The sequence below is a fragment of the Lepus europaeus genome, chromosome 4 (genome assembly GCF_033115175.1).
Source record: "Lepus europaeus isolate LE1 chromosome 4, mLepTim1.pri, whole genome shotgun sequence".
Lineage (NCBI taxonomy): Eukaryota > Metazoa > Chordata > Mammalia > Lagomorpha > Leporidae > Lepus > Lepus europaeus.
In genome coordinates, this window is record NC_084830.1 from 138,020,104 (window position 1) to 138,046,652 (window position 26,549).

At 47.0% G+C, this 26,549-nt stretch overlaps 1 protein-coding gene across 4 annotated transcripts; it reads right to left on the minus strand.

The window, feature by feature from the left end:
• Window positions 1-5,080: 5,080 nt before the first annotated feature.
• RNF14 (ring finger protein 14) lies at window positions 5,081-26,040 on the minus strand. 4 transcript variants are annotated; one of them, XM_062188925.1, is made up of 9 exons: window positions 25,932-26,040; window positions 23,744-23,916; window positions 21,652-21,813; window positions 20,573-20,724; window positions 17,069-17,596; window positions 14,848-15,076; window positions 11,144-11,316; window positions 9,722-9,852; window positions 5,081-6,467 (listed from the first exon to the last, which is right to left on the minus strand). In XM_062188925.1, exons 3-9 carry the CDS (start codon window positions 21,803-21,805, stop codon window positions 6,410-6,412), a joined length of 1,425 nt encoding a protein of 474 aa, XP_062044909.1. In that variant the 5' UTR covers window positions 21,806-21,813; window positions 23,744-23,916; window positions 25,932-26,040; the 3' UTR covers window positions 5,081-6,409. The 4 variants fall into 4 exon arrangements, with proteins under 4 accessions (XP_062044909.1, XP_062044910.1, XP_062044911.1 ...); XM_062188926.1 differs by lacking the exon at window positions 25,932-26,040 and adding an exon at window positions 24,853-25,421; XM_062188927.1 differs by lacking the exons at window positions 20,573-20,724; window positions 23,744-23,916; window positions 25,932-26,040 and having other exon boundaries at window positions 21,652-21,743.
• Between the last annotated feature and the right edge of the window lie 509 nt (window positions 26,041-26,549).

A 26,549-nucleotide genomic window follows, 5' to 3' on the forward strand; every position in this document is an offset into this window, starting at 1 on the left:
CGTAACTGTCCAGCCTTCCTGGCTAGTGTCATTCCTGGAGCCATTGACCGGCCCCCAGCCCCTGGCCTCTGCCTGGAACCCTCCAGCACACATGGTGTGCGCCGCACGGCCACGCCTCTGTTCAAGGGCTACTCGGCAGCACTGCCCTGCCTTCATTCCCCAGCTTCTCTCCCCAGCACTTACCTTCTGAGGAGCCACATTAGGGTAGCTGTTTTCTTCTTTCGGGTTTGTTTGCTTTGACAACGAAGAGAGGAACCCAGGCAAGGAAAAGCAGGTGTGCTGACTTAGCACCCAGTGACGCTGGCGTCAGAATCCAGGTTTTCGAAGCACACATCTTCTCCAAAGCCTCCTCCGGCTCAGAGACCCAGGACTCCCCGGCCACCTGAGCAGCTGCAGCATCTACACTAGGGCTGCCGAGAGCGGACAATACCCGCAACGTTCCGCTGGCCAGCTTTCTGACTGCAGCCCCTCGCCTGCTCAGCTGGTTGCCTTTGTATTAAGTCGAGTGCAGGGAGCAGACTGGCTGTTCTCACCTATCACAGGGCATCACAGAGTGACAATTCCTCAATCCCACTTGGGAGCTTAACTGCCTCACTTCGGTGGCTGAAGTCAAGTGCTGCTCCCAGCACTGACAGTTGCTATGATACAACTGCACAGGATGGCAACTAGGGTTCAAGTACAGCGGCAAGTGTCCTGAAAGTTTCTGGTAATGCTGGCTGCTGTTAGACACCATTCTGCCCACCGATGTATGTAACAGACTACAGTGGAACACAAGGAGAAAAACCCAAGTCCCAGAAATTCAATCTGCTTGGGTAACAAAACCTCAATTCCTATCTTAACCAGTTACTCTGGTTCTAGAACATGGGAACCACTGCCACCTGCTGGTGATGCTTCTTCTGACAAGGTTAATACTGGATGGGAGATGCAAATTCCACATTTGGAATTTCCTTTTTCAAAGCCAGCAGCCACAGGAATAGCTTCATGATTATCTTACCTGACTAACTCATTACTCTTGATGGAAAACTAAATTCTAAAGGATTTAGAAGATTTCTACTGTGAACTGGAACCTTCTACCACCTCTGGGACAGGCACTGCGGCGGGGGGAAGTTGCCACTTGGGACGCCTGCATCCCAGAAGGCAGCAGAGGACGGCTCGAGTGTATGGGTCCCTGCCAACCACAGGGGAGACCCAAAGGGGACTCTCGGCTTTGGTCTGGCACATCCTTGGCTCTTGGCATGTAGGGAGTGAGGCAGCAGCTCATCCTTCAAGTAAGTGGAAATAAACATTATTTTAAAAATGACCTTAGTGACGAAGCCACTGGGAACGTGGCTTCTGAGCCTTTTCTCTGTTTGGCCCCTCTGCCACAGGCGGGGAAGTGGCCACCCAATACACTTCCGTATGTGCAGAGGCTTGCTCCGCACCGAGGACTCTGATCCACTCAGCCAGCGCTGAATGATACCCTTCATAAAGCTGAGCAGGAAAACACCCAGAACAGGTAAAGAGCCAGTGGAGTGTCCGAGCAAGAACTGACAGAAAGTACAGAAAGACCTCAGTGAAAACAGTCATTGATTTGCTGAGTCTTCTAGAAACAGCTGATCTCTAAGAAAAGTTTCTCAGCTCCTGAGCAGTGTGGGTACATCAGGGTATACCAGCTGTCCTGTAACACGAGCAGTAAGGATGGATGGGTCAACTGTGACAGCCAAGGTGTCCAAGGAGACAGGGTGAATACATGTGACAGGTCAGCAGGGGGCAGGTGCTCAGGACAGCAGTAGGATGTCACCTGGGACAGTTATCTCTCACACTGGAGTTCGAGTCCCAGCTCCTGTGCTTCCAATTCAGCTTCCCGCTAATGCACACCCTGGGAGGCAGCAGGTATGTTCCCCAGTACTACTCAGGTACCTGGGTTCCTGCCACCCACCTGAGACCGGAACTGAAAGCCTGGTTCCTGGCTTTCGCCTGCTCCAGCCCCCACTGTTGCAGGCATGTGGGGAGTGAATCAGCAGATGGGAGATCTATGTCTCTATTTATTAATAAATAAAAGCTTTTTAAAAGAAGAAAAAGGACATGAGGAAAAAAAGAAATCTGAAAAATAAAAAGACCAGTTAGTAACAATGTATCAATGTTGGCTCTTGAATGTGACAAATTTACCATACTAACTCTAATAAAAGGGGAAACTGGTTCTCTGTACCACCTCTGCAGTTTCTCTGTAAATATGATTCTAAAATCAAATGTTCTAAAAAATGGATAGAAGATACTCAACTGACAAAGGCAAGTCCTTAACCCCAATCACAAGCTTAGTCGCAGACCCTCTGTTTTGATTTTTTTTTTTAAAGATTTATTTATTTAGGCCAGCACTGCGGCTCAATAGGCTAATCCTCCGCCTTGCGGCGCCGGCACACCGGGTTCTAGTCCTAGTGGGGGCGCCGGATTCTGTCCCTGTTGCCCCTCTTCCAGGCCAGCTCTCTGCTGTGGCCCAGGAGTGCAGTGGAGGATGGCCCAAGTGCTTGGGCCCCGCACCCCATGGGAGACCAGGAGAAGCACCTGGCTCCTGCCATCGGATCAGCGCAGTGTGCCAGCTGCAGCGCGCGGGCTGCGGCGGCCACTTGAGGGTGAACCAACGGCAAAAGCAAGACCTTTCTGTCTCTCTCTCTCACTGTCCACTCTGCCTGTGGGGGGGAAAAAAAAAGATTTATTTGGAGAGAGAGCTAGACAGAGAGAAAGAGATCCATCTGCTGGTTCACTTCCTAAGTGGTTGCAACAGCAGGTCCTGGGCCAGGGCAAATCCAGGAGCCTGGGACTCCACCCAGGTCTCCCACGGTGGGGGCCTGGGGCCCGAACACTTGGGTCATCATCTGCTGCCTCCCCAGGTGCATTAGAAGGGTGCCAGGTCAGAAGTAAAGCAACCAGGATTCAAACCAGCACTCAGATATGGGATGCTGGTATCACAAGTGGTGGCTTAACCTGATGCACCAAAATGCCAGGCTATCTCGACATTTTTTAAAATTGATTTAAAAGGTGGGAGGGAAGGGGTGCATGAGGGTGGAGAGAGAGCTCTCCCATCTGCTAATTTACTCCCTAAATGCCTGCAGCAGCTGGGACCGGACCAGGCCAAAGCCAGGAGCCAGAAACTCCATCTGGGTCTCCCAAACAGGTGACAAGGACCCAAGCACTTGAGCCATCCTTGGCTGCCTCCCAGGGTGCACACGAGCAGGAAGCTGAATGGGAAATGAAGAGGTGACTTGAATGGTACTCCAGCACGGGATGCTGGGTGTCTCAAGTGATGTCTTAGTCTGGCCAAATGCCTGCCTCCAAAGTGACTTTTTAAACTGTTATTTGACATCTTATTTTTATTTCTCACTCCTAGATCCAAAGCCTCTACATAAAAATCAAGAGACATGGCCTCGGCCGGCGCCGCGGCTCACTAGGCTAATCCTCCGCCTTGCGGCGCCGGCACACCGGGTTCTAGTCCCAGTCGGGGTACCGATCCTGTCCCAGTTGCCCCTCTTCCAGGCCAGCTCTCTGCTGTGGCCAGGGAGTGCAGTGGAGGATGGCCCAAGTGCTTGGGCCCTGCACCCCATGGGAGACCAGGAGAAGCACCTGGCTCCTGGCTTCGGATCAGCGTGGTGCGCTGGCTGCAGCGCACCTACCGCGGCGGCCATTGGAGGGTGAACCAACAGAAAAAGGAAGACCTTTCTCTCTGTCTCTCTCTCTCTCTCACTGTCCACTCTGCCTGTCAAAAAATAAAAAATAAATAAAATAAAAAAATTTAAAAAAAGAGACATGGCCTCTTCAAATTCCCACTAAAAATACACATAAGATTCACATCAATTTATGGCAAATCTGAGCCCATTTGTGTAAAAAAAATTTAAAAAAACTTTTTGTGATTAAACCAAGTATGAAACTATTCTCTCATGTACTTACTTGACAAAGCAGACTTACACAAACCAATCTGTTTCAGGGGGCTTTCAGGGAGCTAAAGACCCCAACCACAACACCTTAACATTAGCTCCAAAGACATGCCTCAAAAGTAAGATAAGTCCTATTGTCTTTGTTAAAACTGAGGGATGGCCGGCGCTGCGGCTCACTAGGCTAATCCTCCGCCTTGCGGCGCCGGCACACCGGGTTCTAGGAAAGGAAGACCTTTCTCTCTGTCTCTCTCACTGTCCACTCTGCCTGTAAAAAAAAAAAAAAAAAAAAAAAAAACAACCCTGAGGGATGAAGACTTAGTACCCAAAGAATAAAGAAACACACTCTCAGTAAATAAATCTTTAGGACTAAACACCTGTGTTGGTTTAAAAATGAGAAAACAACCCTCCCCATTCTTTCATCGAACTTTATTATGAAAGCTTCTGACATCCTCAACATAGTGAGCAACAGCTTCAAACAAAACGATCTCAAGCAGAGGTCAACTAGCTCAGGGACCACAGCGCCTGAGTAGCTACAACTGCCCAAACCCACAGTGGGGCTGGCACTGCGGCACAGTGGGTAAAGCTGCCACGGTGACACCAGCATCGCATATGGGCCCTGGTTCATGTCCTGGCTACTCCGCTTCCAAATCAGCTCCCTGCTAATGGCCTGGGAAAAGCAACAGAAAGATGGCTCAAATATGTGGGGCCCTGCCGCCCATGTAGGAGACCCAAAAGAAGCTCCTAGCCCCTGGCTTTGGCCTGGCCCAGCCAATGGCTGATGCAGGCATCTAAGGAGTAAACCAGTGGATGGAAGACCTCTGTCTCTGTCTCTTCCTTACAAATACATAAATAAATATTCAAAAGAAAAAAAGAAAGAAAACCCACTCTAACCTCTTATTCAATAATAGCAGTCACTCCTCTGGGGTCTCCACTGGGTAACTTAATTTCAATTTTTTGCCTTCAATTTACTCTTTAAATGAACTGCAGTTCTGATATAAAATGTGCTGCATGGAAGTCCATGAAACATTCTGGTTTAAAGAAAACCCAGGCCCTACACCTAGGCTCAGTCAGGAGCCCCGGTGAGAGAGGTGCGATTTTTCTAACAGTTTGAAAATGTGATCGGTGACCTTGGCGACAGAACAAACAGTAGTAACTCTGTACCAATTATAAGATGATTTTTAAGTTGTTTTTATTTTTAAGATTAAGCATCCTCATTGACAGCCCAGAAACAGAGTCCCTGCTGACTTTTTGGACACACACACATCCAAAAGAGTTAAAAGGGATTCTTCGGTTTTCAATGACAAGGTAGGAAAAAAGAACACGTTCACGGGCTCTAGCTGAATTCTTCTCTTCTTTCTAGAAAAATGTGACCTTGCTACCAAGCCATTCCCCAAACCTTAAGGAAAGAGTTTTTTTCAAAAAGCCAGCAAAACTCAGACGCAGGAATCTAGGTAGCACAAAAATTATCAGGCAACACACTGCTGCTGCCAAACAGGGTGGGGAGCCTGCTGCCCACAGCTCGTGAGAGAGCATCAAGAACTCGGGGCCCTAGGACTGAACTAAAACCAACGAAGGAACACGTAGCTTGTTCTGCTCGGGAGTATGTTAGGCCTTCTCCATCTCCGCAGAGGAAATAAAAACGTGCTGCTGGGATCAGTACTAAAACTGTTCTAAAGTACGGGGAGAAAACGTGCAGCAGAAGGGGTAGCAAGGAGAAGTTTTGAATCCAAGCTCTACTGCCCAGCAAAGTGGAAGAGGGCTCAAGTTATCCTGAGCCTGCCTTCTCAACTTGGCTCCAAACCAGGAGACTATATATATATATATATATATATATATATATCCCACTAATAATAAATAGCAAGTGACCTACAGTGCTTGTGGTATTAAAAAATATTTTCTTAAATTATTATAAACTTCTGTTCTCAAAAGCAGAAAATCAAAATGACACTGGGCCATCCAATCAGTTATTGAGTAAAGGGCTCCCCCCAAAGAGAACTCACTTAGCAGAGGCTGAGGCTGGAGCAGCGGAAGAACACGGAATAAATAGGACAGGCTCTAGGCACAATTTTAATGCGCTTCCACCCAGCCTAGCCGTAAGGGGGGGGATGAGGGGCTCCAGAAGAAATGGGGATGCTTCTCAGACACAAGGGGTCTGCAAGTTTAACTACTGACCCTTCTCCTCACCTCAAGCTTGGAGAAGAAAATAAATATTTAATTTTTAACTATTTGGAGCTTTGGGCACATTAAATATTTAATATTCTTTAGTTTCCATTTTCTGAAGCTTTGGCTTAGAATTGTATTCATTTATGTTATGCTGAAAAATGTTTGAGCGTGCCTTAATCAGTAGTACCAAATGAAAATATAAACCTTGTTCTTCCTTATCTTCTACACAGGAAAAGTGAATGAATGGCAGCCTAAATATCCTGCAAGATTACTCTGTATACTCAGCGAAAGATCACGGCAAATCATTCCATCTCCACGTCTTGAGCGGAAGGAGTTATCTAGTCTTCAATCTCATCTTCCCAAATATCTCCATTAACATCCACAGCATGGAACAATCTGGAAGCACAGGGTAAGGCACGTAGTTATGCACTTGGACTAAACTGAACAGAATTTGTCTTTCCTTCTCTCAAGAACCCTTTCTGCACTCTTCTGATGGTAATCTCTGATCTCTTCTCTTCTTCAGCAACTCCACTAGGGGCTGAAACTGGGACCCCTCTGAAAAAGCTGCCCTTACGTTTCTAAGAACAGCCCTCTCAGGAGGCACACGCGGCCCTGGGCCAAGGCTGAGCAGCAGGCGGTGGATACCACACACCTGGTATGTGGAGCCAGCCAGGACTGCACACGCAGGCATTCCAGGAGCTGGACTCCTACAAGACCCTGACCACCACCACTCGGCTCTGTCTTCACAGTCCTCACGCCCGCCATCTGGGCATGCATTCTATTTGCCAGTTTCTCTTCCTTCCCTTGGGTCACTTCACATTTAAGTAATTTTCAACACTGGGTTTCCAAGAGCTCAAGGATAGGGCTTGTTTCCTCTGTGTCCTTTATTCATTTATAACCCCAGTGACCACAGGCGCTCTACAGAAACCCGTAACAAGGATCATCAAGTGATGCTGACATAGGAGAGCCGTGGGAACGCAGGTGCTCAGAGTGCCTAGGGATCCTCCCAAGTTGTTACTTATGAATAACAAAGAGGAAATTTTTACCTCTACAACGAAACAAATGACAGAGATGGACATCACACTAGCTAACAGAGGGGCAGCCTGACACGGTGCCTCCTGAAGCAACACCATATGGAGAAGATATCATCACGCTTATGCACTATCCTTGGCAAAAACGCTACCCGACACTTAATGTAGGAACAGGCATTCGGCTTTGCAGTGAAGATGCCGGGCCCCACACTGGAGTGCCTGGGTCTGACTCCAGGCTTCAGCTCCTGACTCCAGCTTCCGGCCAAGGCAGACTCTGGAAGGCAGCAGATGAGGGCTCCAGTAATTAGACTCCTGCCACCCACGTGGCAGACCTGCATGGAGTTCCCAGCTCCTGGCTTTCACCCTAGCCCTGTCCTCGTGGTTGCAGGCATTCAGGGAATGAACCAGTGGATGGGAACTCTGTCCATTGTCTACCTGTGTCTCTTTGTCTCTCTATAACTTAAAAAAAAAAAAAATCAACTAATTACATCAACTCTTGGTGTACAGCAAATAGAAACAGAGAAACACTAAAAGACACCACCATGGAGAAACAAAACTGTACAAGCTAATTTGTTACATAGGATAACTGGCCTAGACTCTTCAAAAAACCAATGTTCCGGGGCCGGCGCTGTGGCGCAGTGGGTTAACGCACTGGCCTGAAGCACCAGCATCCCATATGGGCGCCGGTTCGAGACCCGGCTGCTCCACTTCCTGTCCAGCTCTCTGCTATGGCCTGGAATAGCAGTAGAAAATGGCCCAAGTCCTTGGGCCCCTGCAACCACATGGGAGACCCGGAAGAAGCTCCTGGCTCCTTGCTTTGGATCAGCGCAGTTCCGGCCGTTGCAGCCATCTGGAGAGTGAACCATCGGATGGAAGACCTCTCTCTCTCTGCCTCTCCTCTCTCTGTGTAACTCTGACTTTCAAATAAATAAAGAAATCTTTGCCTAGGTGATAAGTTCCTTATGTTATTGCAATATAGAATACATAGCTGTTTATATAACAGTCTTTATTGGGAAATTTGAAATTTCAGAAAATACCAATGTCCTGTCAGTTTAAGGGTACACTGTAGAGCTGAACTGTGAGTTACTGTGCAAGATTATTTTTTTCATGCTGTCATCTGTAATATGTTTTTGTGAGAATCCTTGGGATTAAAGTTTTAGTTAAAACAACAACAACAACAACAACAACAACAAAAACCAATGTTCCCGTCAACACACACAAACTAGGTGGCCCAAAGTTCTATATTAAGAGACAAAAGACAGAAGCAAACACCTGATTAGATTTTTGTTCAATTAAAACAGCTTTAAAGGGAATTCTGAGCCACTACTGAGAAATTTTACATTTATTTATTTGGCACGTAACTTTACTTGTGTTTATTATTTTTAAAAAATATTTCTTTTATTTGAAAGGCAGAGAGAGAGAGAAAGACATCTGTCCCACTGGTTCTTTCCCCAAATGCCTGCAACAGCTGGTGCCGGGCCAGGGTGCAGCCATAAGTCTGGAATTGAGCACAGGTCCCCCACAAGACTGGCAGGAACCCAAGTCTGGAATTGAGCACAGGTCCCCCACAAGACTGGCAGGAACCCAAGTCTGGAATTGAGCACAGGTCCCCCACAAGACTGGCAGGAACCCAAGTCTGGAATTGAGCACAGGTCCCCCCACAAGACTGGCGGGAACCCAAGCGCTTGACCATCCTCTCTGCCTCTCAGGGTGCATGTGAGCAGGAAGCTGGCATCAGAAGTGGAACCAGGACTTAAATCCAGGTTCCCTGACACAGGGTGTGGACATCCCAAGCACTGTCTTAACAGCTGTGCCCAACACCCGCCCTGTACTGTCCTCATGTAGAAGCCACCTGAGGAGACACAACATGGCAGTTTTGAACTACAACCTATCTTCAAGGACTTCAATAAAAAATTAAATAGAACAAATGTACAAAGTGTTATCAACTGTTAATCCATACTTTTCATAGCCCTATCCTTTCAATTTTAATATGTTTGAAATTTTTCACTATAAAAATGCTGAGAATCGGGGCCAGCACTATGGTGTAGCGGGTAAAGCCGCCGCCTGCAGTGCTGGCATCCCATATAGGCGCCAGTTCGAGTCCTAGCTGCTCCACTCTCGATCCAGCTCTCTGCTATGGCCTGGGAAAGCAGTGGAAGATGGCCCAAGTTCTTGGGCCCCTGCACCCATGTGGGAGACCCAGAAGAAGCTCCTGGCTCCTGGCTTCAGATCAGCACAGCTCCAACCGTTGTGGCCAACTGGGGAGTGAACCAGAGAATGGAAGACCTCTCTCTCTCTCTCTTTGCCTCTCCTTCTCTCTCTGTGTAACTCTTTCAAATAAATAAATAAATCTTTAAAAAAACTGCTGAGAATTAAAAACTAAAAATTTTCTGATAGTGTATATTCTTATTATAAAACCCATTTTCAAGCAAATAGAAATCATCTACGTGGGAAAGCATGGAAGAAATTCTCTAAATATGTCCAAGTAAACATGAGGTTTATGGACTGCGAATCAAGTACCTACAATGGCTGCTGAGCCCAGGGAATTGTGTACCGACTGAAACACAGGGAATCAGGATCAGTGAAATGTACAGTCCAGAGAATTCTGTGTACACATACCGATTGAAACACAGGGAATCAGGATCAGTGAAGTGTTTGTAAGGGTTTGCTCTAGAGAGAAAACCCATGCAAATCCAGCAGAAATACTGCATACAGCCAGTACACGTCATCTTGTTACACCCGTCTAATTTCTGGTGGGAAGGACAGAGAGAACAATATCAAGGCTATAAAGACAAAGGAGAAATGAACACCAAAAAAATTCAGTTGAACATTTTCCTGGTCTTGTCCCTTTTCTCATGCATAACACACTGGTAACTAGTTAATGCTTGCTATTTTGCAATACAAGTAAAATATGGAAAATATTTAGCAGAAAGATCTCTGATAAATACGAATCAAACACATATAGTATAGTGAAAACAACATAGTTAAATATTTAAATGTTTGGGTTAAATATGGTTGAGTGTTAAATCTTCACATAAACCTAAGTAAATACTTGGTATCAAGTTCTCTACTCCATCACAGCGCTAAGGTTAAATTTAACACCGGTCTCCTTCACGGAGGTAACCACGGGGGAATCACCACTAGGTTCAATTCATATGTAATGGACTGGAACACTAGAATCACATGCAAAGATACAGTTCAATTTTAAAACACACTAAGATTGCTGTCAAGAAGCAAGAAATTGGTCTAATTATCGTCACTCAGATTAATGAAGAATGTCTCCATTTCTCAAGTGTATGCTTGTTGAACAGGTGTGCCACCTTTCTGGAAAAGTAGTTGAGAAGTCAGATGCTTTTCTTAAATCACTAGGATGTAGCTCCAGCACACCCTTCTCCTGACCTGCTATGGTTTGAACAGGATTCGTCCCCTCGGAAACTCACATAGGAGTAGAATCCCTAGTTGTAAGGTGTTAGGAAGAGGGCAACTTCACCGAGCTATGGTGGCTAGAGGTAGGGGCTTTGCGAGGGATCAGGAAGCGATCCCTTTAGGGTGCAGGCCCATGACTGAATCCCGGTAGCTTTCTAAGAAAAGGGAGGCCAGATGAGGGAGACACACACCCATTTTCTTTGTCTCTTACCACATGATACCCTGGGCTACCCTGAGACTGTGCCAGCAAAAAGACCATCGCCAGATGTGGCCCGTCCATCCTAGGCCAGAAGCATGAGCCAAATCAAACCACTTTTCCCTGTAACTTAGCCAGTGTGCAGTATTTGTTATCAGCAACAGAAAATGGGCTAAAGCACAATACAATGAACTTTGAGGTGGATACAAGGTGAGAAAAACAGCCTCTGTCTGGAAGTACTTTGAAAAGGAAAGCCACACAGATCTAAGGTCAGTAACAACACCGAGCAGTGAAATCTGCATTTCCCCAGTGAGAAGGCTTAATGAACACCGAAATGGGTTTTCTTAGTAAGTCATTAGATTGACCAGTAGCTCGTAAGCAATCCCAACATGCTAGCCAACCCATGTGCCCTCATGTACCTGTATGGGGGTCCCACAACAGGGGCAGCTCTTTGAGTTCTTTTCCAACCACTCCTTACTCTCCATCTCTTCCAGTGCCTTCTGAATCACCCTCTTGCCATACCTCTGTTCCAAAAATCTTTTACTGGCCTCATCTGCTTGCAGGTACTCATTCCGTAAATCCATGAGTTTCTCTAGAAAGTGAAATAGAAGGTTAGCTTTTGTACAACCCTGCAACGCTGACTAAAAGTCCTTAGAAATGGCCATCCGCCATCACTGGCTACTTGATAATACTATTCCCAAGACTTCCTCGTGAAGAAATAACCCGGTCAAGTCATGCACATGGAGATACTTGTAACAGTGACAGACAAATGAAGTCTCTAAGGGAATAATGGTGAGCAGAAGGGCAGTAGACTGAGTGACGTAGCATCCAGTGATCAGGAGGCTACAATCCAACTAAACACTCGGGATTCTCAGAGCCCTGACAAAAGTATTCCTGTGTTACAACGACGTAAAAATCACACGTGCGCAAATGACAAAGAACAGAAGGAAATATCCCCACTAGAAAAGCTTTGCCTGGAAAAGACAGTAAAACCTTATTTTTCCTTTGACTCTGATTTCTTAATGTTGAGATATCTATGCAACTAACAGTACATGGACTGACTCATCTCGGGCTGGTGTTGTGGCGTAGCAGGTAAAGCTGCCGCCTGCAGTGCCAGGATCCCATATGGGCCCTGGTTCAAGTCCTGGCTGCTCCACTTCTGATCCAGTTCCCTGCTGAAGTGCCTGGGAAAGCAGTGGAAGATGGTCCAAGTCCCTGGGTCCCCGCACCCATGTGGGAGACCCAAGAGAAGCTCCTGGCTTCAGATTGGCTCAGCTCCAGCCAATGCAGCCACTTGGGGAGTGAACCAGCGAATATGGATAGAAGCTCGCTCTCTCTTTCTCTGCCTCTGCCTTTCAAATAAATAAATAAATCTTAAAAAAAAGAAAAAGACCAACTCATCTCAAAGACACAGAGGTTGAAACAGGCATTAACTTTACACTAAGTCAATATCTTTCACTGTTTGATAGAGAACAAAGCCTACCTTAAGGCTGGCTTAAGGACAAAAACTATCTGCTGAGTTCTGCCTATCAAATAATCAATGAGTAAGACGTACTGCCCTCCACCTCACAGGTGCTGGAAAGTTGCTCCTGTCAACATTACCCCTTGACACTCTTCAACCTGGCTTTTACTGGAACAGGCAACCACTTTACCCGCAGTTCTTACGCTTCTATTATCTTGATTTTTCAACACAACTAAAGACTTCTCTCAACAGTATTCTAGTTATTTTATTAGTTTGCTTTCCTTATATTATTTAGATATCTGTCTTCTTTTAAAGTAGTGGGCATTTTCTTACTTTTTAAAAAGATTTATTTATTTGATAGGCAGAGTAACAGAGTGGGGGAAAGGCAAAGAAGGGAAAAGAAAAGAGAGAGAAAGAGATAGACAGATAATCTTCCATCTGCTGGTTAACTTCCCAAAGGCCAAGGCTGGGCCATTTTCCACTGCTTTCCCAGGTGCAATAGTAGGAAACTGAATCAGAAGAGGAGCAGCCAAGACTGAAACGGGGGCTCTGATATGGGATGCTGGCATTTTAAGCGGTAACTTAACCAGCTGCGCCAAATCACTGATCCCTAAAGTAGTGAATATTTTTTGAAGATTTATTTATTTGAAAGTCAGAGAGAGGAGAGACAGAGAGACCTTCCACCTGCTGGTTCACTCCCCAAGTGGCCCAAACAGCCGGGGCAAGGCCGAGCTGAAGCCAGGAGCCTCTTCCAGGTCCCCTACGTGGGTGGCAGGAGCCCAAGCACTTGGGCCATCTTCTGCTGCTATTCCCAGGCCATTAGCAGGGAGCTGGATTGGAAGTGGAGCAACTGGGACACAGATCAGTGCCCACGGCTCAACACTCTATGCCACAACACTGCCTGAAGTGAGCACTTCTAAGACAGAATTCTCTCGGTGGTCTTTCCCTTCCTCTCTGAATCCTTCTGTGTGCTGTGCACTCCCATCACTCTGTCACCCTTTTTTTTTTTTTTTTTTGAAGATTTATTTATTTATTTTAAAGGCAGAGAGAGAGAGAGAGACAGAGAGAGAGGTCTTCCATCTGCTGGTTCACTCCCTAGATGGCTGCAACGGCCAAAGTTCAGCCAACCCAAAGCCAAGAGCTTCTTCTGGATCTCCGATGCGGGTGCAGGGCCCAAGGACTTGGGCCATCTTCTACTGCCTTCCCAGGCCACAGCAGAGAGCTGGATAGTAGAGCAGCTGGGACTTGAACTGGTGTCCATGTGGGATGCCGACACTGCAGCTGACAGTTTTACCCACTACGCCATAGGGCCAGCCCCGTGTCACCTCTACTTCTGCAGCACAGATGCTTTTAACCCTGTTATTTTCATCCCCCTCATAAATTAAAACATTTTTCTGGTTCTTCCCATCTTGAGGACAAAGGCCACTGCTCTAATGTTCTCAAAATAACGAAACTGTTACTATTTCATACTTTCCAACATGGCCTGTCCCCACCTTTCACAAGGCTTCCTAGGCAAGCAGAATGCTATACTCCCCTCTCTCATCAGGGCACTTTGTTGTAAACAATGACGCTCTGTGACACTGGCAATCTTTAATCATCATAATGACACACAGTTTCCATTTTACATGTTTTAGCCCACTGTTTCTCAACTTATCCACAGCAAGAACCATTTTCGCTTTGTTTTTCATACCCAATCTGTCAAGGCTCGATACTTCACAAAATGCAACCAAAGGAAAGAATGAAAAGAAAGAATATAAGTACAGAGAAAGTACAATTGTGCCCAAGTTTCTATCAGACACGACTGACACAAAATGCTTCTGTGAAATCACTATTAAAGTTTCTAACCTTGACTCTGGATTTCTATATGCAATGATTTATCCGTATCAGATCATTAAGTACAACTCCCCTGCATCGCAGTGCTTAGGCCGCTGGCTCTAGAATAACCTGTGAAATCACTATCATCATCATCATCCTTGTCAGTCTGAGAGACGAAGCCATCAAAGCCCAGTTAAACCATCACTAAAGGCCTAAATTTCCTTATTTAGATCAGAAATGGCAAACAGGTTTCACCTCCTGTGCCAACTTAATAGAGGGTGCCTTTCTGAAGGGCCACAGTAGAAAGATTCTGGGCCTCTCTGGGCTCAGTGAGCAAGTGACTGGTGACTGAGCCATCGAAGCTGCAGTGGATACGGAGTGGAAGCTTAGATGCCCTGCATCTGCCACCGGGCCCTACACAGTCCATGCTCACATTCACAGAGGAAATCCCGTCAGCGTTCCTACTCTGCAATGTCCCCCTCACACGCATACCTTCAAGTCTACTTAGGCTACCTGCCAGAGGGCACCCTTGGTCTTCCTACCTAAAATCCCAAGGACCTTGCCTTCAAAACATCTCAAGTGCTGTCCTGCTTTATTTCCTGGGCTTCCCTGACACTCACCGCCACTTAATGTCCTTATTTACCTTGTCTGCCTGTCCAAGTCCCTAAGAATGAGGGACTTAGGAGAGTCTGTCTCTTCTGGTTACTACTACATCCCCAGAGCCCAGGACAGTAGCCAACAAAGAAATGTCTGCTGAATGCCTATCTCTAGGCTGAAGAACTGGACTCGCAGGGCTCTGATGGCAAGCAAGGGATAGGCAGTTTCAGTCCATGCAGTCAGACATACCTGCAGTCACCTTACACGGAGAGACCCCATGGTAAGTCAATCTGCACAAGGTACAGAAGGCAAAATTGCAGCTGGAGCAGATGCCCATGGTGCAGCCCGGCTCCTGCATCACAGGCAGCTGGCAGCACGGGCGGGGGCAGTACACCACATCTGCCATCAGGTCCAAGGAGGACTGCAGGAGAAGGCGGTCGTAGCGGGCAAATAAATTTGCTTCCACCAGCTCCTTGACCTGAAAGGAAATCCAAAATGCCACAGGTATGAGGACTCCCCAGCCAGTTCAGAAGCTAAGGAGATGCTGCGGATGCTGGCGTAAACCAGATGAGCACACAATTCAACACTTCCACCTCACTTCAAAATTAAACCCAGGGGCCGGCGCCGTGGCTCAACAGGCTAATCCTCCGCCTTGCGGCGCCGGCACACCGGGTTCTAGTCCCGGTCGGGGCACCGATCCTGTCCCGGTTGCCCCTCTTCCAGGCCAGCTCTCTGCTGTGGCCAGGGAGTGCAGTGGAGGATGGCCCAAGTCCTTGGGCCCTGCACCCCAAGGGAGACCAGGAGAAACACCTGGCTCCTGCCATCGGATCAGCGCGGTGCGCCGGCCGCAGAGCGCCAGCCGCGGCAGCCATTGGAGGGTGAACCAACGGCAAAAGGAAGACCTTTCTCTCTGTCTCTCTCTCTCACTGTCCACTCTGCCTGTCAAAAAAAAAAAAAAAAAAAATTAAACCCAGGGGCTGGCACTGTGGCACAGCAGGTTAAAACCATGGCCTGCAGCGTCAGCTTCCCAGATGGGTGGCGGTTCGGGTCCTGGCTAATGCACCTGGGAAAGCAGTGGAGGATGACCCCAGATATTGGGCCCCTGCACCTAAGTGACAGACCCAGAAGAAACTCCTGGCTCCTGGCTTTGGCCTGGCCAAGCCCCGTCTATTGCGACCATTTGGGGATGAACCAGCAGATGGAAGATAACTCTGTCTCTGCTTCTTTCTGTCAGTAACTCTGCCTTTCAAATAAATTCCTAAATCTTTAAAAAAAAAATGTGGTAATAGTCTGTATCCTGCCTGAGGTGGTCTACACATATGCCAAAAACTAAGCAGATTGTATAATTAAATTTTTTAAAAGTTTGAGACAGAACCAGAGCTAGAGAAAGCATTCCTATCTGCTGGTTCACTTACCAAATGATCACAAAGGCAGCTGAGGGGGAGAGGGAAGGAAAGGCAGGCAGGGAGGGGGATCTAAGCCAGGAGATGGAATCTCAACACCCAGGTCTCTAACGTAAGTGGTAGGAATCCAACTAGTTGAGTCATCACTCCTAACTTCCAGAGTCTGCATTAGCAGGAAGCTGGGACCTGGAGCAAGAACCAGGTATTGAGCCCAGGCACACTGATGTCCTGGCTGGAAGCTTAATTGCTAGGTCAAATGCCCACTCCAAACGGTACAATGTAAATGGGTACAGTGTGTTGTAGTCAGACTGTGCTTTAACAAAGAGGCGACAGCAGTGGAAAACCAAAGGCTGTATTTAACCTAAGGTCTGTGAGTGATTCAGTTCATCATTCCAAGGACTGTCCCCTTCGATTTCAACCTTACACAAAGAAAGGCTAATGACTTCCCTGAGGTTGGAGGGGCCCTCGCAGACAAAGTAAATCAACAGAATTCCCTGGTAATTCCTTTGTTTAAAAAAAAAAAAAGATATAATTGTAAAATTATTTATTTGAAAGGCAGCAAGAGAGAGAGAAAGGAGAAAGAGAAAGCAAGTTCCCATCTGCTGGTTCTCTTCTCAAATGCCCATAGCACCTGGGGCTAGGACAGATCAAGTCAGCAGCCAGCAACTCAATCTGGGTCTCCTTCATGGGGGGCAGGGACCCAAGCACTCGAGCCTCCCAGGGTGCACATTAGCAGGAAGAGAGAAACAGGAGCAGAGCGAGGACCTGACCCCATATATTCCGCTATAGGACACTGGCATCCCGAGCTGTGTCTTAACTGCTGTGCCAAGCACCTGCTCCAGGGATTACTTGTCAGCGTTCACCCTTGCCAAGGACTGCCCGTTCCCAGAGCAGCTATGGAAGCATTTACATTTACGTAAATGAAAGGGTAAGACCATAGCATTCCTGATAAAGTGAAACAACTTGTGGGCTGGCTCCAAGGTCTCTGATTCCCCCATGAACCCTATCAAGGAAGTTCCTTAGGCAGCATCTCCCTTTGCTAAACTCTACTTCAGCAAAGCAGTTACCTGACCAGGAGTAGCCACTGAAGGGCACTTTGGTTCTGGACAGTTGAGGCACTGAACTTGGCCATCTCTGATCTGGATTTCAAAGTAGTCCTTCAGACACGCTTTGCAGTACACATGCCTGCACTCCAAGAAGTACATGCATTCACTACCCAGCTTCTCACAGAAACAGATATTGCACAGGAACAATTTACTGTTAAAGCATTTTGTCTGCTGAGCTTGATCAAAGTCCAAGATTTCCTGGATCAGACTTGACAGTGATTCCACATCCTGCACAGCTCTCTCATCTATGACTTCCTCTTGGTCTACGTCAGATCCGGTAGCTCCTCCAAACTCCAGCTCTTTGGTGGAAGAGGCCTGGGCTGTTCTTCTCTGCACTTTTTTCTGAGATCCCATCTTGAGCTCGAAAGGAGAGACAATATTCAGGTAGGCAAGGGTCTCCTCCTTAAGAAACTGCATCCAGGCAAACAGGACCACACTGCCTCGGTGTTCTTCCCACAGGTTGTCTAGGTGCTTGCACAGAGCGGACAGCTAGGAGAGAAAACATGAGCAAGCTGCTGAGCCTGGAAGATGCTGCTGCTGCCTCTGCCTCCTGACTTCCTTTGAAATCTTTCAGCTTCTAAGTGAGGCCTCCCCGCTTCCTGCTGCTGTCTCCACCGCAGGGATGAACCGTGCTGCCTAACAAAACCAACACAGTCATGGGAGGACTTGGTAACCACTCCCAACACAAGCAAGGGCAGGACACGAAGGCAGAAGCAAGAAACAGCACTGTGAAAACGAGAGAAAGCAAGACTCCTTAAGAGAAGAGACTCTGTTCTGAAATGAACTATTCTCCTTCCTTGGGGAGTCCTGGCCTGGTTAATCCTGAAACTGGTTAGCAAAGGACAGTTTTCAAAGACCACCTGTTTTAAAGTTAATTTTAACTTCCAGGCCAATCAAAAAGCCAACTCACCCAAAACAATCACTAAACAGAATTCAATCGTTCAGATTTACAAGCTACTCTTCACAAAGCAATCTGGGCTTCCATCAGATCCTGGTAAATGGAGGGAAGCAGACTGACATGGACCCTGGACACCATCACAAGCCCTCAATGTGCTTTGGCTGCCAAAGACAAAGCTCACAATTCCTAAGCTAACAAAACAAAGGTAAAACTATTTTAACTTTTCCTCTTTAAAGGTGGTCTGTTCAGGGGCCAGCACTGTGGCATAGCAGGTAAAGCCACCTCCTGCAGCGCTGGCATCCCATACAGGTGCCGGTTCCAGTCCCAGCTGCTCCACTTCAATCCAGCTCTCTGCTATGGCCTGGGAAAGCAGCGGAAGATGGCCCATGTCCTTGGGCCCCTGTACCTGCGTAAGAGACCCAGAAGAAGCTCTTGGCTCCTGGCTTCAGATCGGCACAGCTCCAACCATTGTGACCATCTAGGGAGTGAACCAGCAGATGGAAGACCCCTCTCTCTCTCTCTCTCTCTGCCTTTCAAATAAAAAAATAAATCTTTAAGAAAAAAAAAAAAAGTGGTCTGTTCAATCTGAAAGGCAAATATAAGAGGATTTCTCATTGGAATTTAAAATATTTGTAAGTTGAGCTCAGGATTTCTAAGCAGATTTTCATTTTTAGGTAAACATCCAAAAATAAGCATTCCAGATGGCAAACAAATTTTATAAACAAGTGAAAAAGGGCCATATTTTCTGTTCCTGGCTCTTTGTAATGCTGTTGAATGAGCCTTGCACATGCACTAACTTAAATATTTATTGGCAAATTAAAACTGGACAGCAAATGTTTTTTCACATATGCATGAAGATATTTCTAAGATTAATCATACTTTTGAGAAATCCATCAAAATCTGTTAAACATAATAAATACTAAAAGGGAAGTTCCAAGTGCTGTGTAAGCTGCAGGTCCAAGCAGTTCCCCTCCATCCTCTCTGCTTCTCTAGTCTTTTATCAAAAGACCAGCAGGACACATGTAAACGGGAAGAAGGAAGGGTTAACAGTGAGAGAGAAGCTCTGTTGTATGCGTGCATATTGAGGGGGAACGATGGAAAACACTAGAAAACTAAACCCACTTCCCTCCTTCCTACCACACCAATTCAGCAAGTGACTCTTACGCATGTCAGTTTCAGTATTAACAGGCAAGATTCCCAATGCCATGAAATCAGAGTACAACAATCAACAAGAATTGAAACAAGAAGAAATATTAAGTGATCACTTAAAACCCCAATCATATGCATAAAACTGACAGAAAATCCTACATGGGACTATAAGACTTAAAATAATGAATACCCTTTGCCCTACACCTCCCCACAAAAGCCAGCATTACGTTGATGCTGGCATCTGAAATTGCAACCACCTACCTAGTTAACCTGTCCCTGTTTTGTGTGTGTGTGTGTGTGTGTGTGAGCACACATGATTTTGGGTAAATGTACACACACGCATGCATGTAAAATACCAAGTGCTCTCTAGAGAAACAAGATTATAAATATCCAAATATTTACTAATCACCTATCAGTGATCTAAATGTCAAACAGTCTTAATATTTCTGGCCAAGCTAATCATTTGTGTTGCATCTATTATCTGTGGCACAGATATCAGAATGTAAAGTAATATTCTTTTCTTTATTCTACATGTACCGTTCTTTTTTAAAGTTTAACTTTGCTTTTAAACCATAAACTCAATTTTTGTAAAGCCATTCTCATTGAAAAGAGCAGACTGATGGGTGGGAAATGAACACCATGCGACCCAAAGTGATGAGCAACCTTGACAGCTTTTGTTTTAATACACATCAGCCTATGAATCTTCATCAGGCCTTCTAGGAAAGTAGCCGCTATTGATCCGTTGTATCCCGGAATACTTCATATTAGCTTTAAATCATATTTATGTCTTAATCAAGAGTTGAGGTTAATACTAGAAAAGGATATAGAACCCAGAGGAAATGAGGCTGTTATAATACAAGGTCGCAAGCCTTACAAGAGAGCTACAGGAACTGCACGCTTTTCTATTTGTGTGCATTTATAACTATATGACACCAATCAATGATTATTCACTATCAATACACAGATTTTTAAAAAGAAAAACACTTATTTACCCACAAAATCTGCTTACTGTTGCTATATGTGCTCATTTTCCAGTCCTAAACACAATTTTATCTTGGATTTAAGGAGTGGTTCAGAAACTAAGGGGAAAAAAAATGAATACCAACATCTAAGGAAAAAACAAGGACTACAGTCTCCATTGCAATACAGATTAAATGGGAAAACAGCAAGACTAGAGAAACAGTGTATTTGGTTAAAAATTACTCCTACTGCCATTCATAATGATTACTGCCATTCCTTGTAAAATCACCACACATTCCCAATTCATTAACATGAGGACTCATGAAGGCAAAGGGAAAAAAATTTACAGAATCAAAGCCATTTGTTCTTCATGCACTGAAATCAAGATCATCAAGATAGTCTTCCATTAAAGATGATTCTTTAAGTTTCTAGAAATGGATAGAAGTTCCGGGTCTAACCTGAGTTGGTGACAGCCACTTGCCACTAAGTGTGAATGAAGGTGGGGAGGAGGATGGATAATCTGGTGGCAGCTCAAAGTTCAGCACAAGTGGAGGCAGAAAGCAAATGGTGGATTCAAAGCCACTATTCTGCAGACACTCATTTGAATTGCCTGAACCAAAAACAAAGATTAGAGAGGATCAGTTGGTCAACACCTGAGTGTCCACTACTGTTGAGCAGAGCTCAGGATAGACTTACAGCTTTACTGAGGGAACAGAAACCCTCCTGAAAGCCCTTTCTACTCCCTAATCTAAACTCCATAGCCACCACCTTAAAAAGCAAAAACAAAAAAACCACCTTGTAAACCCACAAAAAAACTACTAAGTAACATGAAATGCATAATGATCTACAGCTTACTCTTGTATTCACTTCTGAGTACTCCAAACCCTACTGACCAAGTTATATACAATGTTCGTTTTCTTGTGGTTTACCTACAGAAAAGGATGTTTAGTTCCATCAAACAGCCGTGACCTACTGGCCGGCAGCATCAACATTCTCCCAAAGTTACATCTGGTTATTGCACTTCTTTCTGTCTTTGCTAGATGGCTTTATAGTAGATACATTTGGAAAAGTAGGCCTCAAGGTCTTCCTTGAATGTATCAAAGCAGCAATTGGTTTGTTCCTGAAGCTAAAGGTCAGAGTAACAGCCTGTGTCAAGTGTTGCTGGTAGTTGCAATAATTCTGGAACCTAAGGAGTATTACCATGCACTTTAAAGCTTTCCAGGTGTTTTCCCGTGCATTTCATTTCCTCTTTGATTATCCCCCACTTAACAGCCACTGACTAACCGCTGATAAACTGCTAGCTACAGAAGACTACCATGCGTGAAATACGCAGAATAATCCAATTCAGGGGTCAAAAGGTGGGAACAAACTGCAAAGTGCTCCAATTTTCTTTTAAAACAAAACCATGCTTTAAATCTGTAATACCAGCATTTATCACTAATGCCTACAAATCCAAAATGACAGTTTAGGGCACAATAAGAAATCGAGCATAATCTCTACTTAAGAAAATCTGTATAAGAGAATACTATTAACTAACCGCTCACAAATATCTTGAAATTTTGTGGCAAATCCAAATAGATCCTGGTTTCTCCGCCTTGGACAGACTCGGCTTTTCTGAACTCATCTCCGTCGTAAATGCTCGCCAGGGCCAGCAGCTCATCCTCCTGAGCTTCTCGGTCTTCTGACGACATCTACTTTTCTGAGGACCCGAAGACAATCGTTCAGATCAGTTAAGATGCACAGGAGTTGGGAAAAGATCAATGTCGCTTAACAGAGCGTTTCTCACAACCTGCAAAGCACTCATCAATATTCTCATTTTTCTGCTAAAGTGAAAATGACAGCCATACCTAGTATTCCACTACCTTTGCAATATTAAGGGTCTTTTTCAAAAGCAATGGCTCTGGGTCTTCTAATTGCTGACTTTATCACGTAGCCATTTTATGACTGATTTAGGGATAAAAGTACTAAAGTTTTTTAAAAAAAGACAAATCGGGGCTGCTGTGGTGGTGCAGTGGGGCACACTGCCGCTTGCAACACCATCATTCATCCCTACCAGAATGTGTCTGAGTCACAGTTACTCTGTTTCCGATCCAGCTTCCTGCTAGTGTGCCTGGGAAGGCAGCTGCAGCTAACTCAAGTACTGGGCTCCTGGCTTTGGCCTTACCCAGACTCTGCTGTTGCAGCTATTTGTGGGTTGAGCTGGGTGATGAAATATCTCTGTTTTTGATTCTTCTCTATCTCTTGGCCTTTCAAGTATAAATTTAAAAAAAAAAAAAAGTGCCTTCTTCAAAAAAGAAATCAAAGTATATTTGATATCATTGTAAAAATAAACAAAATTTTAAAACTCAGAGATATGTCTAGGGCAGGTTTCGTCATCCCAGCATTACTGGCATTTTGGAGCAAATAACTGTTGGTGGGGGAAGCCCTGTGTTATGCAATGTCCGATACTTAACTGCATTCCTTTGCTTCTGCCCAGATTTAATAGTGCCCTTTCTTGCACATACAGTCAAATGTTCCTGGGGGGACAAAATTACTCCCAACTGAGAAAACTCTCTCCCAGGGGACATGACGAGTACAGATATCAGATGAGTTAGAGAACTGAGCAAGCAGCGCAATATTAAAACATTAAAAGCACCAGAGTTTGTCAACTCTAACAAGCCATAAATTTTAAGATTTACCACAAATGTAGATAACACTTATTTTTTTAATTTGACAGATAAGTTAGTGAAAGAGAGAGACAGAGAGAAAGATCTTCCTTCCATTGGCTCACTCCCCAAATGGCCGCCACGGCCGGCACTGCTCCGATCCGAAGCCAGGAGCCAGGAGCTTCTTCCAGGTCTCCCATGTGGGTACAGGGACCCAAGCACTTGGACCGTCCCCCACTGCCCTCCCGGGCCACAGAAGAGAGCTGGACCGGAAGAGGAGCAACCGGGACTAGAACCCGGTGCCCATATGGGATGCCGGCGCCGCAGGCAGAGGATTAACCAAGTGAGCCACGGCGCCAGCCCCATGTAGATAACACTCATAATGATACTGGACTATAATTGCAGTTGCTCCCTCTCTACTCAAATCTTTTTAAAAAAAATTTATGCTCTTGACTTTTTAAGTTTATTCATTATTTATTTGAAAGGCAGAATTACAGAGACAGAGAGAAACAGAGAGACAATCTTCCATTCACTGGTTCACTCCCCAAATGTCCACAAGGGCTAGGGTTGGGCCAGGCAGAAATCAGGAGCCTGGAGCTTCTTCCTGGTCTCCCATGTGGGTGCAGGGGCCCAAGGACTTAGGCCATCTTCCACTGCTTTCCCAGGCCATAGCAGAGAGCTGGATCGGAAGTGGAGCAGCTGGGACTCGAACTGGTGCTCATACTGGATGCACCACAGGAAGCGGTTTTACCTGCTACGCGGCAGCACTGGCCCCGATCTTATTTTTTTTTTACACTGAAATGCACAAACTTAAAAAGGGAGGCATGGCTTTTCTTATTTCAAAAAGTAACAGCACAAAATTAAACAAACTCATTTAAAATGATTCCATTTTTAAAAAGAAAATATTTTCCCCGGCAGATCATGGCTCAGCTTAAGTTGCATCCCTGTCACAGCAGAGCGCCATCGCCTGAGGTCAGTTAGTACCTGCTAATGGCAACAGAAGAAAAGGATATGAGCACGGCAGGCTGGATTTCAGTTCAGTTTGCAATTCCTGTTAATCCCATTTATTCCTCAGGCAGTGGAGCGGAGAGCGCTGAAGCTGGCTAAGAGGCAGAGTCCTGGGCTCGCGCTAGTTCAGACTAGGGAAATTCTGCCATCTGCGGAGAGAAACACGAAAGATGCAGTTAGGATCCTTTCCCAACATGAATTCTTTTCTTTTTCTGTTTTTAAAGATTTAAAGTTAGAGAAAGAGAGAGAAAGGCAACTTCCATCTACTGGTTCACTTCCCAAATGGCCACAGTGGCTAGGGCTGGGCCAGGCCAAAGCCAGGAGTCAGGAGCTTCTTCCAGGTCTCCCACATGGGCAGCAGGAGCTTAAGGACTTGGGCCATCTTCCACTGCTTTCCTAGGCCATTAGCAGGGAGCTGGATTGGAAGTGGAGCACCTGGGACTAGAACAGTTGCCCACGTGGGATGCCGGCGCTGCAGGCAGAGGCTTAACCAGCTACGCCACAATGCCGTCCCCTCCAAATTTAAATTCTGAATTTCCATTACCACCACTTATGTCAAACACACCCTAACACAGAGCCAACACGCACCCACAGCTTGTCACCCTCCTAGGACAGACAGCATTGGCATGCTCCTAGCAATGACAGAGGCCTTCTTATCTGCCTGCCTCAGAGGCCAGCTCGCCACACCCTGGAACAGACACCTTCTTCCCACTGGTATTTTTCTTCTCTCTTCTGCTGCTGCTTCTCTTCCTTCACTTCCCATCTCCCCCCAGTTTTTCCTGTCCTGCTCATGAATTAACTAAAATATTATTTTATGTGCAAAACTGCCAAGTGGGGACTATGGCTAACAGGTTAATAGTTTAAAACAAAACAACAAGCGCACGCACACACACTTCCAAGTTTTATTCTGAATGTTTTACAGCCTGGGGTGAAGAGGAAAGCGAGGATGATTATGGAGAGGCCAATGAACACGCTGAAATGACAGGAGCAAACATGACAGGAAACCACACTTGCTCAGACAGGTTCTCAGATGTGTGATGCCGAAGGCAGCAAAGAACAAGCTTCACTGTTTACTGAACACCTACTGTGTGCGGGATTAGGCACTTCACGTTACCCTGTTCAACCTGAAGCAATTCTACCAGGAGGCAGGACATGTTGATTAACATTCTTCCGTGAAAACACTTTCGGATGGGCTGAACGGTGAGTCCGTAGTTTAGGATGTTACGCTAGCTTCCTCCATGTTGTCGGCACATGACCCTCCCCAAGCAGCTGCTTTGCTACAGCCAGGCCGCACCCCAGGGCAGCTCAATCAGGTCTCTGCAGCGTTCCAAGCCCTCCGGGCGCTTCCAACAGTGCAACCAGGGCTGAGGACTTCTGCTCCCGACACTGCTTGCCCTCACCTGCAGGTCACCAGCCTGCAGCCTCCGACGCTGCCAGCCCCTAGTCCAGGTGGCTACCTGACCTCGAGGCCGGCCCCTGAAGCGCCTATGCCTCTTGGCACTGTGCCCAGAGAGTTGACTCTCGCCTTTTCCACCGGCACCGAGCAGCGGCTTGCAGTAGCCGCTACCAAAGATTACAGCGGAGTGCTGGGAGCGGGGGACCCGGGGTCCGGGGTTCAGTGACCACACCGCCACAGGCCACTGGCGCAATGGTCACGGGATCGGCGAGCACGGTGAGCACTGGCGAGCTCGCCCCGCGCCGAGGGAGCCCCTTCCGGGCTGGATCCGGGCCAGACGCCCTCACGCGAGGGTCAAGTCCTCGAACGACGTCCCTGACACCACCGCCAGGAATGGCAGTCCTCAGGCCCAAGGTCGCTCAGCCAACACATCATCAAATCCGGCTCCGGCGCCCACGCGCCACCAGCCGAGGGACTGTCCAGGGTTCCTGTGTTTTTGGGAAACCGGAAGCTACTACAGCCGGGCGGGAAGCGCCTCCTCCGCCGGCCCGAGCAAAGTCCTGCTCCTGCTTCCAGGCCTCGCCGCGAGGACTCCGGCCTGGGGGCCCGCCGCTCGCCCCCGGCTCACCCACAGCCCGGCCCCGGCCCCGCGCGGAGCCGGCCGGCTCTCGGCGCGCCCCTTCCGCCTCGGCGCTGCGGCCCGCGGAGCAGCCCCGGCCCGGCCGCCCTCCTCTGCCCCGCGCGCCCAGAGCGCGGTCCCCGCCGTACCTTCCGGCCGCCCCGCCGCGCCGGGCCCCAAAGTTCCGCTCTGCGCCCTCGCCCTCGCCCCGGGCGGCGTCCCTGCCACTCGCCGGCAAGGCCTAGAGAGACCCCGGCTCCACCCACGCACCGCCTCTTCCGTCCTCAGAGCCGTCAGCTGAGCGCTGCGGATCCGGCTCCGGCGGCCGCTGCGGTCGGCAGGGCTCTGCGCAGCCGCCATGACCGCCCGGGTTCTCGCAGGCGCCCCCGTCTGGCCAAAGGCGGTCACACGCACCACTGCCCCTGGCGGCTCGTTTGAATAGTTCTGGGTGGGGCCTGGGAATTTGAATGTTTACCAATCATCAGAGGTGATCACGAGACTACCGTACCAACCACAGAGCTCGCTTCTCTTCAGAACACTGTCCATCCTCCCGGCACCACCTCTATGGAAACAATCAGTCGTGACTTATAAATGTAATAACCACCACACCTAAAGAAGCAGTTAGGATGCATCAAGTACTATGCTAGGTGCTTCATGTGCTTCTTTCTGTACCTTACGATTTAGGTACCTGTTGTTATTTCCAGTTTACAAATGAGGAATTGACCTTAGGTCCAGGAACTTACCAAGTCACATGATTAGGAGTGGAG

Bases quoted from the DNA above. Each gene is read 5' to 3' on its own strand.
- RNF14 (XM_062188925.1), bottom strand. From the start codon at position 21,805: ATGTCGTCAGAAGACCGAGAAGCTCAGGAGGATGAGCTGCTGGCCCTG. The intron at 20,725-21,651 runs GTTAGTTAATAG...TTTTTGGTTCAG, and splicing joins TTTCAAGATATTTGTGAGCG to GCAATTCAAATGAGTGTCTG. The intron at 17,597-20,572 runs GTTAGACCCGGA...TTTCTCTCCTAG, and splicing joins AGTGGCTGTCACCAACTCAG to CTGTCCGCTCTGTGCAAGCA.